Source organism: Giraffa tippelskirchi, chromosome 8 (assembly GCF_054371585.1).
Source record: "Giraffa tippelskirchi isolate mGirTip1 chromosome 8, T2T-mGirTip1v1.2.pri, whole genome shotgun sequence".
In the NCBI taxonomy this organism is placed as follows: Eukaryota; Metazoa; Chordata; class Mammalia; order Artiodactyla; family Giraffidae; genus Giraffa; species Giraffa tippelskirchi.
In genome coordinates this window covers 107779202-107793801 of record NC_137282.1, presented here as the reverse complement: position 1 = coordinate 107793801, position 14600 = coordinate 107779202, and the positions used below count along the sequence as shown (strand labels likewise).

The following is a 14600-nucleotide window of genomic DNA, read 5'->3' as shown; positions in this document are numbered from 1 at the left end:
GAAGTACGTCCGGCCAGAGCCCTCCCTACGGAAGCTGCGCGAGGCGAGGCGGGACTCCTGGGCTTCCCTGCAGCGTGCCCCGTCTGCTCACGTGACCGCAGATAGTACCGGAGGCGTATGCTCTTGGAGGTAGCTACCGTGTCGCCCTGTTACCGTTTTAACAGGTATTTTCTTCACTACCGAGGACCGATCAGCGCTCTGAGTTCAGGATTTAATAGGTGTGTATGGGTGTGTGAAGGCTTGGCCTTGTCTCTGATCTGTGGTTTTTGCTCAAGGCTATCCTGTCACCATGGTTACCATGGACGCCTAAGCCGACAATTTCAAGTTACCTAATGCTGGGAAGGATTGGGGGCAGGAGGAGAAGGGGACGACAGAGGATGAGATGGCTGGATGGCATCACCGACTCAATGGACATGGGTTTGGGTAGACTCCGGGAGTTGGTGATGGACAGGGAGGCCTGGCGTGCTGCGATTCATGGGGTCGCAAAGAGTCGGACACGACTGAGCGACTGAACTGAACTAAGCTGAATTGGATGGCATCACCGACTGCATGAATATGAGTTTGAGTAGGCTCCGGGAGTTGGTGATGGACAGGGAAGCCTGGCGTGCTGCAGTCCATGTGGTCACAGAGTCAGACAAGACTGACTGAACTGAACTGAAGCGAGTGCTAGTTCTTAAGGTCTGGTCAAGAGGCATTCTTAGTCCTTTATGAAGAAGCACATTCAGGCAAACAAATTCCTAGTAAGCTGAACAATTTAGTGCTGTGGAACAGACTTCTGGCCATCAGTTTTTTACTCTGTAAGGTGGAAGGAACTAATAGATTTCATCATGGTGAATAGAGGGTGAAACAATGTAAACAGTGACAGACTTTCTTTTCTTGGGCTCCAAAATCACTGAAGATGGTGACTGCAACCATGAAATTAAAAGATGCTTGCTCCTTGGAAGAAAAGCTATGACCAACCTAGACAGCATATTAAAAAGCAGAGCCGTTACTTTACCAACAAAGGTCTGTCTAGTCAAAGCTATGGTTCTTCCAGTAGTCATGTATGGATGTGAGAGTTGAACCATAAAGAAAGCTGAGCACTGAAGAATTGATGCTTTTGAACTGTGGTGTTGGGGAAGACTCTTGAGAGTCCCTTGGACAGCTCGCAGATCAAAACAGTCAATCTTAAAGGAAACCAGTCCTGAATATTCATTGGAAGGACTGGTGCTGAAGCTGAAACTCCAAAACTTTGGCCACCTGTTGCAAAGAACTGACTGATTGGAAAAGACCCTGATGCTGGGAAAGATCGAAGGCAGGAGGAGAAGGGGATGACAGAGCATGAGATGATTGGATGGCATCACTAGTTCGATGGACATGAGTTTGAGCTGGCTCCAGGAGTTGGTGATGGACAGGGAAGCCTGGCGTGTTGCAGTCCATGGGGTCACAAAGAGTCAGACACGACTGAGCGACTGAACTGATTCAATGTTTCTGAGAGTTGAGAATCCTGATTTTCAGAGTTATATTGAAGAAGGCAGCAGAATACAAAAGCTGGTAACTTACTCAAGGTAATATAGTGTAAAAGTTAAGTCCTTGCTCTGGATCTAGACTACCTGCATATGAATATTGGACCCACAAATATTCATTTACTAGATTTATGATTTAGGCACATCATTTAACCTTTCTGTTGCTAGTTTCCTCCTGTGTAATAGTACCTGCTCACTGGGCTGCTACAAGGCTTAAATGACTGCACACTTCAAAAACCCTTAGCATACTGTCCAACAGTGCTCAGTTTATGTTAGCAATAACTATTATCGGTCACCTTCCAACTCTTTGTCACTACTTGGGTCTTTACTGAGCGCTGATAGAGTCATTAAGCAAAATTCTCCTACATCACAGAAAACACACCATCTCTATCACTCTCTCTCTTAATTGTGGCAAGTCATAGCTAGTGATATATGGTATCATATGACTTAGGTCACAGTTCCTTCTAAAAGACATCACTGTAACAGTAATCTATTCTCACTTGTAGAAACAAACTAAATAGTGAACTAAATTTGAAGCTTGAGGTTCCCAACTGTGCCATGGCATATGAATTGATAAGCCCACTATACCATAGACAAGTGAATTCCTATACTGGAACTTTTAAATAGGATAACAAGGGCAATGTTTAAGTGATATTCTGGGTCCATTAGGTCATTTTATAAATATAAAATACCATTAAACATGTGTATAGCATTAACAGTTAACAAGGCACTTTTACACACCAGTGGAAACCAGCTTCCAAGATGCTCCTAATGATTCTTGCCTTCTGGTATTAATGCACTTGGGTGGTTTCCTCAATAAAACAGACTGTTTTCTTTAACTAACAGAATATAGCAGAAATGAATTTGTATAATGGGTGTAGATCAGAGGGATTGCTGTTTCTGCTTGTTCACTTAGATCACCTCCTCTGGGGATGTCAGCCATCGTGTTGTGAATTCATTTGGGTAGCGCTGTGGAGAGGCCTCGGTAGAGAACAGGCCTCCTACCAACAGCCAGCATCAACCTGCCAGCAAAGTGAGTCAGCTATCTTGGAGCTAGAGGTCCAGCCCCAGGTAGCACTGACTGCAACCTTATGAGAAACACTGAGCAGAATTGCCCAGGCAAGTTGTTCCAGAATTCCTGACCCAGAGAAACCGTGAGCTATGAAGTGATTATTGTTTTTAGCCACTAAGTTTGGGGGTGCTTTGTTACAAAGTAATAGCCAATACATGAACCAAGCACTTCCAGATGTACAAGCTGGGTTTCGAAGAGGCAGAGGAACCAGAGATCAAATTGCCAACATTTGTTGAATCATGGAGAAAGCAAGGGAGTTCCAGAAAACCATCTACTTCTGCTTCATTGAGTACACTAAAGCCTTTGACTGTGTGGATCACAACAAACAGTGGAAAATTCTCAAAAAGATATGGGAGTACCAGACCACCTTACCTGTCTCCTGAGAAAGTCTATATATGGGTCAAGAAGCAAGTTAGACCCAGACATGGAACAACTGATTGGTTCCAAACTGGGAAAGGTGTAGGACAAGGCTGTATATTGTCACCCTGCTTATTTAACTTATATGCAGAGTACATCATTAGAAACACTGGGCTGGATGACTCACAAGCTGGAATCAAGATTGCCAGGAGAAATATCAACAACCTTAGATATGCAGATGATACCACTCTAACAGCAGAAAGTGAAGAGGAACTAAAGAGCCTCTTGATGAAGGTGGGAGTGAAAAACCTGGCTTAAAACTCAACATTCAAAAAACAAAGATCATGGCATCTGGTCCCAGTAGAAGCAGTGACAGATTTCATTTTCTTGGGCTCCAAAATCACTGGGAACGGTGACTGCTGCTGCTGCTGCTAAGTCACTTCAGTTGTGTCCGACTCTGTGCGACCCCACAGACGGCAGCCCACCAGGCTCTGCCATCCCTGGGATTATCCAGGCAAGAACACTGGAGTGGGTTGCCATTTCCTTCTCCACAGTGACTGCAGCCATGAAATTAAAAGATGCTTGCTCGTTGGAAGAAAAGTTATGACACACCTAGACAGAGTATTAAAAAGCAGAGACATTACTTTGCCAACAAAGGTCTGTATAGTCAAAGCTGTGGTTTTTCCAGTAGTCATATATGGATGTGAGAGTCGGACCATAAAGAAGGACAAGCACTGAAGAATTGATGCTTTTGAATTGTGATGCTCGAGAAGACATGAGTGTTCCTTGGACAGCAAGGAGATCAAACAAGTCAGTCCAAAAGAAAATCAACCCTGAATATCCATTGGAAGGACTGCTGCTGAAGCTGAAGCTCCAATACTTTGGCCACCTCATTTGAAGAACCAACTCATTGGAAAAGACTGTGATGCTGAGAAAGATTGAAGGGAAAAGGAGAAGAGGGTAACAGAAGGTGTTAGCATCACCAACTCAATGGACATGAATTTGAGCAAACTCTGCGAGTTAGTGGAGGACAGAGGAGCCTGGCGTGCTATGTTTCATGAGGTCACAGAGTCTGACATAACTAAGGGACTGAACAACAGCAGCAACAGTCAATACACTAATTTGATCCTGCCTATCAAACTGTATAGTACTGGAGAAAAAGCTGCAAGTTGGACAAACTAAGCAATTCACTAATGGTTACGGATACTTAAGTGTTTAACTCCTAAATGAATATACAAACTATTAAAGCTAAACTCAAATTCTTTCTACGACACTATCCTCCTTGGGAGCTCATCCTATGACAGCAGTTCCCACTAACATCCTTTTGTCATGCCTCTAGTCATAAATTATATAAAAGTGATATATTTTTTCATTGGAACTCTCATGGCAGCAGCTGTAGTAAAGGTGGCCTTCAGTTCCAGTACTGGTGTTTCTAACTGCTGGCCCACAGTATTATTTAAGCCACTCCTCATCTCCTGAACCTACTCAGCTTCTGAAAGAAGAAAAAACTTGGCATGAGCTTCTTTTTACTGAAATAAGAAAGCTAAGGAGAAAAAAGAGAATAGTACTGGTTTTTAAGAAATTTTTCCAAATACATTTTTTAAATAATAAAAAAGATATCCTGAGTCATGTATTTCTCATGCATTATCAGAGTAGCTTATTGCTAGCACCAAATTCCTATCTCACATTCAAGTTGGGCAACATTTATAACAGGCCACAATACAGAATTTACACAAAAAGCAGATCAACTCTGAAACAGTAGAAAAAACAAAATAAGTATAAAGGTTAATCCATATGTAACTGGGCAAACACAAAAATGTACTCAACAATTCTACTCTATTACTCATGAATTACCCTTACTACTTAGGGATGACTTCTTTAAAGCATATTCTAGAAATCATTATAGGTATGGAAGAGAATTTATTTCACTTTGTGAGGTTTTACTTTCACAATTATACATACCCTTGGCATAGGAAGACCCTATCAAAATTCTATTAATTGCCTTAAGGTAAACAGGTTGATTTTATGAGACTTTCAGACAATTAAGTTTGAGAAAGTTTATGATTATCAGGATTTGTATACATGATCACAATCAAAACAGAGATAAACCAAAGAACAAGACTTTCTTAACCCCCCTGAAAACATAATAAATTACAATTTCTGGTCAAATGTTATTCCTATGCTATATTCATTTTGATCTTATTTTCCATTTTTACTCTGGCATTTCTTTTCTGAATACAGGTTACATATAATATTATGTGTTAACTCCCTAGTCTTAATACCACAATATCACCTGTTTTACCATGGGTATATTTTTATCATTTAGAGTAGGATATGCTTGTTAATAAGCCAGTTATACTCCAGTAATTTTGTGAATGCAAAAACACTGAGGAAGTAAGAACAAATAATGGAGTATATTATTTCATGGATCCTCATTCAAGTTCAGGAAAATTACTTCCAGAAAGCTGCAATTCTGCCAAATATATTCTATATTTAAATGGAAACTGAAAGAAAAGTGAAATTACTGGAAGCCTTTGACGGTTCACTAGACATTGTGTGCTTTCAATAGTTCAACACTGTTATGCTTGATAATCAAGAGTAAATTAATAGGCTAACATTTTAAAATGTATACTTTAATTAAGGTATAAAGTATATAAACAATCAGGTAAGCTTATAGAGAAGCTGACCAAGATATATAAATTAGGAGATATAAGTGTCCATCTAAATTTTCTATACTTCATCTTTTTTTTCTTTTTACAGAATATTTATTAAAGTTGTTTAATATACAATTTTGTCATTCTGGAAGTCCTTTTTTAGAAAGACTCTTCTTTGTCTGATGACAAACAGCAGCCACATTGTCAGTGATTACTCTGGACCTCCACGCTGAAAAGGAAGAAATAAAGCAATAAGATTAGGTGTTTCATTTACAAATAAATTTTTCATGGCAACTATACAAATCTGAGACATTTTAAAGCAATGATCTTTAGGTCTTAAAACCAATTCCAGATTTTTCATAGCTTTTGGGCTCTCATATCAATATCATAAAGAATTTCAGATCTGAAAGGGACTCAAGGTTGACCTAGGTCAATGGTCCTCGAATTTCTTGGTCCTTTACACTATAAAAAAATTAATGAGGACCCTGGTCAGGAACTAGATCCCCCATGCCACAACTTAAAGAGTTTGCATGCTGGAACTAAAGAGCTCACATGCCTCAATGATCGAAGATCCAGAATGCCTACAACTAAAACAATAACAAAAAAACCAAACAGATGCAGCTGAATAAAGAATTTAAAATAACTAAATATTTTTTAAAAATTAATAAGGACCGTAAAAAGCGTTTTCTCATGGGGTATATATATTTTGCTATTTACCATACTATATACTTCTATACATACATTCTTTCAAGCACATTTACTGAGGGCTCAAACATCATTTATTTCTCATAGTCTTGGCCTACCTGACCATCCATGTCTTAGGTATGGACACACCTTGACAAGACAATTGGAAGAACATGTAAATCAGCATCGGAAACTCCAAAGCTAATAATGCTAAGGTGTCTTCCACAGTAGTGGGATAAAGAGCAACAACGTACTTGGATAAATTCAATTTCTTCTTGAGACACAAGTTTCCTTCTGTATTTCTGAGGTAAAGTTTTTATCATCTCTGCAGTGTCTGGTGGACCCTGATGCATCAGCCAGTCTGGCGATTTACTTCCCTTAGAATGCTGTGAAATTGAAGAAGTATGAGATGGTATTCCTGCTGATCTTAGAACTTCTGATACTGAAATTAAAAAAAAAAAAAACAACTTAGAGGGATTGTTCAGGGTCTTAAAATACTATTTCGAGTTATTACTGAATAATCAAGTTATTCTTAAAATGGTAAGTATTACAATTCCAAGAGCTGAGTATTATAGAGTAACTTGGTTGGGTAGCTATATAGTTTCATAAGTTTGTTTTAAAGTAAATGAGGTAGTTTTAAGTGAGTGAACTACTAAATTGAATAAGTTCATAAAATAATGAAATTTTTAGGTAGTGGGGTTCAATCCATGTGGATAACTGACATTACTTAAGTTTTGCCCTATGGTAGAGATTACAGGTAGTATCATACAATGGAGAATAAAAAAGTTGGTAAATGGAGATGAGATTTATTTTCTCCAGACTTGTTTGTCACCTATAAATTCTTCAAGAGTTACAATAAGTTAAAAATATCCATATAAAATTTGTTAAAATTCTCCCTGAATTAAAGGTTGAGTATCTTATAATAAAGACAGTGACAGACAAGTAAAAGAAAAACAGAACTTGTTCAGAATCTTCAATTACTTTAATGGCTAATGACTACTAAGTTCTAAGGCAATCCAAGAAATATTTACTGATTGAATGAACAGATATGAGTGAATAAAAAAGAGAAGGTTAGCTGGGTGAAAGATATAGGAATGGTGGTTATTCATCATAATCTCTGCAGATACAAACATGGGAGATTCTTCTGAAGGACAGAAGAAAAGGTAGAACAAAAATTCCCATATATAAACTCAGTATCATTAAAAATTCAGAAATACCTACTGTTAAGTTACTACTTTTTAAAAGTAAGTAACAGAAGTTAATTAACACAACCTAACATACCACTGTGACCTAAGCTACAATTGTCAACCTGATTTTAAAATGAAAAATGGTCTATGATAAAATATTCATGTATAGATCTGATTGTACATATTTTTTTAGTCTAAATAAACTGCAGCTTACCATTTGGTTTAGGATTGTCTCTTCTGTCAGGGAACCTTATTAATGGAGTATGTGGCTTGACTACCTAAAAGGAAAATAAAATGCATGAGAAAGAAATGAAGTACTAAGATAACCTCATTAACTACATAAGATAATCTACTGAACACCACAAGCAGATACCTTTGTTAAAATAACTTAGTACTTGACAGCAACTTTAAATTTTCTATTGAAGAAATTACTTTAAAATTTTATTCTTATATTTCCCTGGTGGCACAATGGATGAGAATCCACCTGCCAATGCAGGAGTCACAGTTCACTCTCCGGTCCAGGCAATTTCCACATGACGCAGAACTAAGCCTAAGTGCCAGAACTACTAAGCCTGTGCTCTAGAGCCCATCAGCTGCAACTACTGAACCCATGTGCTGCAAGGACTGAAGCCCATGTGCCTAGAGCCTCTGGTCCACAACCAGAGAAGCCACCACAATGAGAAGCCCACACACCGTAAGGAAGAACAGCCCCCGCTCGCCGCAACTAGAGAAAGCCTGTGCTGCAACGAAGAGCCAGCACAGCCACAAAGAAAGAAAGAATTTTACTCTTCCCCAACAAAGATAGCTAGTCTGTGAACTATTAATTGTTTATCTTATTTGATATTCATAATAAATTTGTACTTTATATATCACAAAACATTGTACTGTACTGCCAACTGACCCCAAAACAACCCTATAAGGTGACATGGATGTTACGTTGTGTGACTTGTAAATCACCCTGCTGACGGGTAAGAATTGGAAGTTTCCTTGACTTGTACTGACTATTGTTTCTGTACTATGTTTTAATACTTAGTAGTTTAGAATAGGATAAAAAGCATACTGAAAATCAGGTAATCAAAAAAACTTTTTCGGACAACAAAAGTAACACATGTTCTGTGTACAAAAAACTGGCAAAAACACAGAAAAGCACAACGAAAAAAACAACATCTATAAGCTCAAAACACACATAAAATAGATTAAAACATCTGATAACTCTCGACTTGATTCTTTTTCCTACATGCATAGCAATACACGTATTTAGATAACTTTTTAATAAGCTATGTGAAGAGTATTAATTTTTTATCACTAAAATTCCAGATAATGCTATAGAGGAACTTAAGCAGAACTTTCAGTATGAAATCATATGAATATATATAAAATGCTGAGACTGATAAACAGAACCCTAAAAATAACTTCTCACTCTGTCTAGTAACTGTTTGTTTTCATAGCCAGGCTTCTTGGAAGAGCGTTCTATCCATCTTCCAGGCTGATGTTTTTCAGGATAAACTTCAAACTGGTATTTGGCACCTGCAGGTCCATCATGACCTGGCCTCTCCCTACCTCTCCATTCTCATTCCTCACCATGGTACCGTTCACTCCAGGGACTCTGAAGTACTTTTTTATTTCCCTAACTCATTGTACCATTTCCACCCTCCTTCAACTGAGAGCTCATGTGCTCTGCCAGGAAATCTCTCCCTGGCTCCACCCTACTTCCATGTCTCTGCTTTTACCTGACCATCTTGGAAAACAGCTCAACTGTCACTCTTAAGAAGATTCCCCATCCCTAAATCCGATTTAAAAAGGACTCCTATGTTTCCACAGCAACCTGAACATCTTAAGAATACTGTGTAGAGGACAGATAAATGACCCAATGATTACAGGACAGCAAAGCTCCTGGAAGGGCAGAGATGGAAATGAAGTACTTCTGCAGCAGTACCCAGTACACAGTAAATGCTCAGCAAACATTAGACAAATGAGTGAACAGACCATTTGTCAGGGTTAACTCTACAGGCATGTGAATGTGTATACACACACTTAAACATATGTACATATACCACAGAGACAGAATCCATTTCAATATAGTTTTTGTACACTTAAAAGCATAGTAATATGCCCTTATAGATCAGCTGGCTATCCTTTTATTTGTACCTTTCTAAGTCTCTTAGTTTCAGCTGTGCCTGTTACATAATATATAACATTAAATATTCATTTGTTTGGAGGAGGCAATGGCACCCCATTCCAGTACTCTTGCCTGGAAAATCCCATGGACGGAGGAGCCTGGTAGGCTGCAGTCCATGGGATCGCTAAGCGTCGGACACGACTGAGTGACTTCATTTTCACTTTTCACTTTTATGCATTGGAGAAGGAAATGGCAACCCACTCCAGTGATCTTGCCTGGAGAATCCCAGGGACGGCAGAGCCTGCTGGGCTGCCATCTATGGGGTCGCACAGAGTTGGACACGACTGAGGTGACTTAGCAGTAGCAGTAGCATTCATTTGTTGGCCAACCTGAGAACACTTTTAAAAGGAGAGTGAGACCACTTACATTTATAACTCATAAATTTGGTATATTTTCTGTCATATCATTATTTAACATTCTTTATCCTATGATCTTTTTCTTTGCTCTCATTTTTGGAGTTGGTTGGTTGGTTGTTGGTTTTCTGGTATTTAGAAAGATCTGTACTTTTGTATAATGTTTATGTTATGCTGTTACCTTTAGATAATACTCTTAATTGCCTGTTTCTGAGATACTATCTACTGGTTCACTATCACTAGAAAGAATGAAAGTAATTGATGGTAATCTCTTCTCTGCCACCGCTCCCCATCTTTTACTACCAGTTAATAACCAGAGGCAATTACAAGTTTATTTTACTTTCTGTATACTCTTCCTCTTATTCCTCCATTTAAAATGTCTTATTAGATATATACTGTCAGAGCAAATATTACCAATAAGTCTTTCTCCCTTATCTGCATTATCTAGCCTTAATTCTACTGTTAAATACACTCAGTGATTATATCCAGTTCCTGTGTTAAAACAGCTACAAGTACAACTAAGTATTCCTTAGCTGTCTGATGCTCATTCCCTGGGAGAGCTAGTAGGAAGAGCTTTGGGGAACAGTATTCCCTGAGTTATTAAAGGTTTAGAAGAGTTTGTGGCCTTTATACTTAAAGGTCAGTGCAGCTAGATAAAGCTTAGGTTTACATTTTCTTTCCTTAACTACCTTAAATATGCAATCCACATGTTTTCCTTTAAGAAGTATTATTGTTGAAAACTTTGATAACTTCATTCTAAGTGCTTGGTCTTGTTGCTTGGATCACCAAATAATTCTTTTCTTTAAAATTTAATGATTTTACTAGAATATACCCATTAGTCAACATACCAGGTCAGATCCCTCAACTACAAGGTATAACTTTAAGTCTCTTTTTGTCTCAGGAAAGTTCTATTAAATTATAGGTATTGAGACTTGGTCAACTCTACTTTCACTTTTTCAGAGACTTATCATACAAAAGTTGTATCATCTTGTCTTTATCTACTTCTATGACATTCTCTGAATCCCTTTAATCTTTTTTCATTATCTTTGATTTTGGGGGGAAACTTATTTTATGAAGGAATCCACTTGTATGATTCATGAAGCCCAGGCAAAGTTAAAAGTGACGAGTTCTGGAGGAAACGACGCTCCACTCTGGACCTTCTGGTTAGAACTACTGTCTTCTCTTTCCACCTCACCTGAAAACCCAGCCTCATGGTGCCTCAATCCCTGCCCTACGATTCTTGGAAGATGCCCAAGTCAGCTACGTTAGAGGTTTTTTCAGAAGAGAAGACAACTCTTGCCTTCTCAGAAGACCAACCCTCTACTTAACTTTGCTTTATGAGGCAGATAGCAACTCCAAACCACGGACAGGTTGGGACCTGCGCAGGCCTCAATTGTTATCTGCGTTTTGTTTTTTAATCCTTTTTCTCCTTTCCACTACTATTTCCCTTAGGAAAACTTCTAAGTTGCCCATTGATCTTTGTATTCTTTCCAGTTTAGTGTTTATTCCTGAAAGGTTCTTTTCTTTTATTCTTAATTCTTTACTGAGTTCAGAGCTGTACCATCCCTAAGATCTTAACCTAAAATCCAAACTCAACTACAGCCTTTTAACTCTCTTCTTTATTTCCCACTATCAGTTTCAACCAGCCCTTCATTTCCTTGATCTCTCCCTTTCCTCCCAATCAAGTGGTTCCATCTTGACTTTACTTCCATTCTCATCTCGGCTAGACCCACAGTCCACTGAGCAACCTCTTAGCACTCTCAACTGCCTTGCTGTAAATCTCAAACCCTGAATTAACCCAACTACCTACCTTCTTACCCTGTGTCTTATATAGTTAAATGATTTCCTACATGATTATCTCCTCTCTACTACTGCATCATCCCAAATGTATCAAATATATATTGCTTGGCATTCAGCAGGCATTTATAACTTACTCGTCTAAAATTATTTTTAAATACCCTGCGTCCAGCCAAATTCCTCTACTTAATGGTGACACCATGCTTTGTGAATTCCTATCAGTTTGTGCCAGTCTGCTGAAATACTGCTCTCTTCAAGATACCGATCAACAAGGCCTATGTTCTGTGGAGGCACCATGTATTGTCCTGTTGGCACTGTGGTCCCAGCACTGAGTATAGGCCTGGCACAGAAGTACCCAACACATTTTGCTAACGTTAACATGTTGTCAGCACGTACTGCTTTGTATTATGAATGTGAATATAAGTCTTTACAGCTCTGTTAGAAGTAGACAGGCCATTCCTTATTCTGTATCTCACAGCATCATTTTTGTTGTATGTATTAATAGTTCTTTATTATTGCTGTGTGCTGTTCCATTTTAACAAGTCTACCACACTTTATATTGCTAATGGATATTTGGATATTTTCTGGTTTAGGTGTTATTATGAATAAAGCAACTATGAACATTTTTATCTTGTTTTTTAAATAGGTATATGCACTCATTTCTCCTGGGTATAAACTTATGAGTAAGACTGCTGGGACATAGGGTAGGTGTGTCTAACTAGTAGTAAAGGCCCACAAAACAGTTTTCCAAAGTGGCTATACCTTTTTATATTCCCACCAGCAATGTATGAGAGTTTCAGGTGCTTCGTGTTCTCATCACCACTTGGCAGCGTAGTCTTTTTAATAATTTTGGTGGTTTCCTAGTTTTAATTTGCATTTTCCTGGCAAGTAATGATGTTGAACATCTTTTCACTGGCTTAGTGCTCATTCAAATATCTTGCTTTGTGCAATATCAAGTTTTTTTACCCATTTAAAAAACTGGGCTATATATTACTGATATATATAATTATGTATTAAGGATACTGGTCCTTTGTCGGGTGTTCTCCTGTCCTCACAAAATCTTTAATTAAGGCTTAATAACTACCCACTGAATGAATAAGTGGGGATCATTCGTTGCAATGGGAGCAAAGACTGGGATCTAAGATTATATTTCAGAGCGAAATAACTTTAAGAAAAAGTCTTTCAGGAGAGGTACTTGTGAAAAGGGAAATGCACTTCTCATATCAAAGTTAAAAGTTAATTGTACAATAATGAAATTTGAGTTGAAAAAAAAACTCGAGTAAAACAACCATAAAAGTGGAGGTTGTAGCCCTTTATATACCAAGTTTAATTTTCCTACTTAAGCTAAAGACCACAGTTGGAGAAGCAAAAACAAAAGCTGTCAGGAGCTACTAACTGATGAGTGGGTTGATAAAGTTCCTCTAGCGCCAATCTAATTTCAGGGAAAAACATTACAGAAAAACTTAAATATATATTTTTTCCATTATCCCCCATCAGGCCTATAAGCAGACGCTGGTTGGTGGAGGAGCGTATCGGGCGAGGACGCAGCCCGCGGGGCCAGTCCTCTGGCCATTCCCAAGACCTTGAAGGGACACCGGGTCAGAGCGAAGGTTCGCTTCCTTTCGCTCCTCTACCGCCTTCCTTCCGATTGGCTGATTCGCGACAACCTAGACAATACCGGTCGCTGATTGGCCAGGATATTGCCATCAGCCAAGCCTGCAGCCTGCTACGAGGCTAAGGAGGTCTCGGTGGAGGGCAGTCCAGGGACTTTGCAACAGCTAAGTGCCTACCTGCGGAGATGCACTCCCTCGGCCTGGCTCGAATCGTCAGCTCCGTCTCAGGCTTCACTGCCCGTCCCAACAAGCGCAAGGTTCAATTCTCACATATACCCGGGGAAGCAGCTGCTGGCTCTAGGCAGGGCCGCGGTCACCGCGCAGCCTCCATCACCGCCTTTCCTCCCCAGCGCGGGTGCGACAGTCAGTACCTTCCCTACCGCCCACGGCGCAGAAAGGCGACCGAGTCTCCTTACCTGAACGACCCTGCTGGCAGACGCCATCTTGCTGCCCATCATGACCCCGAGAAGGGGCAGCTTCCGGGGCGCTGGCGCGCTGCGGTTATAACAGGAGTCCTGGGCGGCAGGGGGCGGGCCCTGCCTGTGACGTCACGGAGGAGAGGGCGCTCGGGCAGGACCCTCCTCCACAGTGGCGCTAGCCCCACCCCCTCGTGCCTGACACCGCCCCGCCTCTCTTCTGGCCGGGGAGCTGACGCACGTGTTTCCCGTTGTTTTCGTTTTGCAGGTAGAGATTTGTGATGTTGGATTTATTTTGTTCATCAGCCTGTGAGTGACCTAGGACCATTTCTTCTCCGGATTGTCAGTTTTTGTTGGTTTTTTTTTTGATGCCTAGACAGGGACTTGAACCCTGGGCCTTCATATTAAAAGTCTGATGCTCAGATTGTCAGTTTTTAATTTCAGCGTAATCCAAAATGTAATATGAAACCAAATAAGTAATATAAATCATTTTGGCTACCTAAAATGAGCAATCTTGTTAAAATTTGGGAGTAAGAAGCAAATTCAGAAAGAGTGGTGGCCAATTCCGATTCTATAGGTTCTATGGGTCTCATATTCCGTTACTTTTTAAAAATTTGTTAATTTTTTTTTACTGAAGTATAGTTGTTTTACAATGTGTTCATTCCCGTTGCTTATTAACATTGCTTGATTTGGTTTTCTGATTCCTTTCTCTACCATTACTCCTGATATTAAACTGCTGCCTGCTTCGAGTTTGAGAAAACTCAGAAGTTCTAGTTTTTCTTT

General features: G+C 39.5%; 2 protein-coding genes across 4 annotated transcripts; one reads left to right on the top strand and one right to left on the bottom strand.

Moving 5' to 3' along the window:
• Window positions 1–29: 29 nt before the first annotated feature.
• Window positions 30–14239, top strand: LOC145516804 (uncharacterized). Of its 3 annotated transcripts, XM_081518453.1 has the most exons (3): window positions 30–218; window positions 13286–13398; window positions 14086–14239. In XM_081518453.1, the coding sequence occupies exons 1-3, from the start codon at window positions 118–120 to the stop codon at window positions 14097–14099; spliced, it is 228 nt and encodes a 75-aa protein (XP_081374579.1). In that variant the 5' UTR covers window positions 30–117; the 3' UTR covers window positions 14100–14239. The 3 variants fall into 3 exon arrangements, with proteins under 3 accessions (XP_081374579.1, XP_081374576.1, XP_081374578.1); XM_081518450.1 differs by having other exon boundaries at window positions 13286–14239; XM_081518452.1 differs by having other exon boundaries at window positions 30–1547; window positions 13286–14239.
• Window positions 4838–13875, bottom strand: KGD4 (alpha-ketoglutarate dehydrogenase subunit 4). The gene is made up of 4 exons (XM_081518454.1): window positions 13818–13875; window positions 7674–7737; window positions 6527–6714; window positions 4838–5817 (listed from the first exon to the last, which is right to left on the bottom strand). Exons 1-4 carry the CDS (start codon window positions 13857–13859, stop codon window positions 5800–5802), a joined length of 312 nt encoding a protein of 103 aa, XP_081374580.1. The 5' UTR covers window positions 13860–13875; the 3' UTR covers window positions 4838–5799.
• Window positions 14240–14600: the final 361 nt, after the last annotated feature.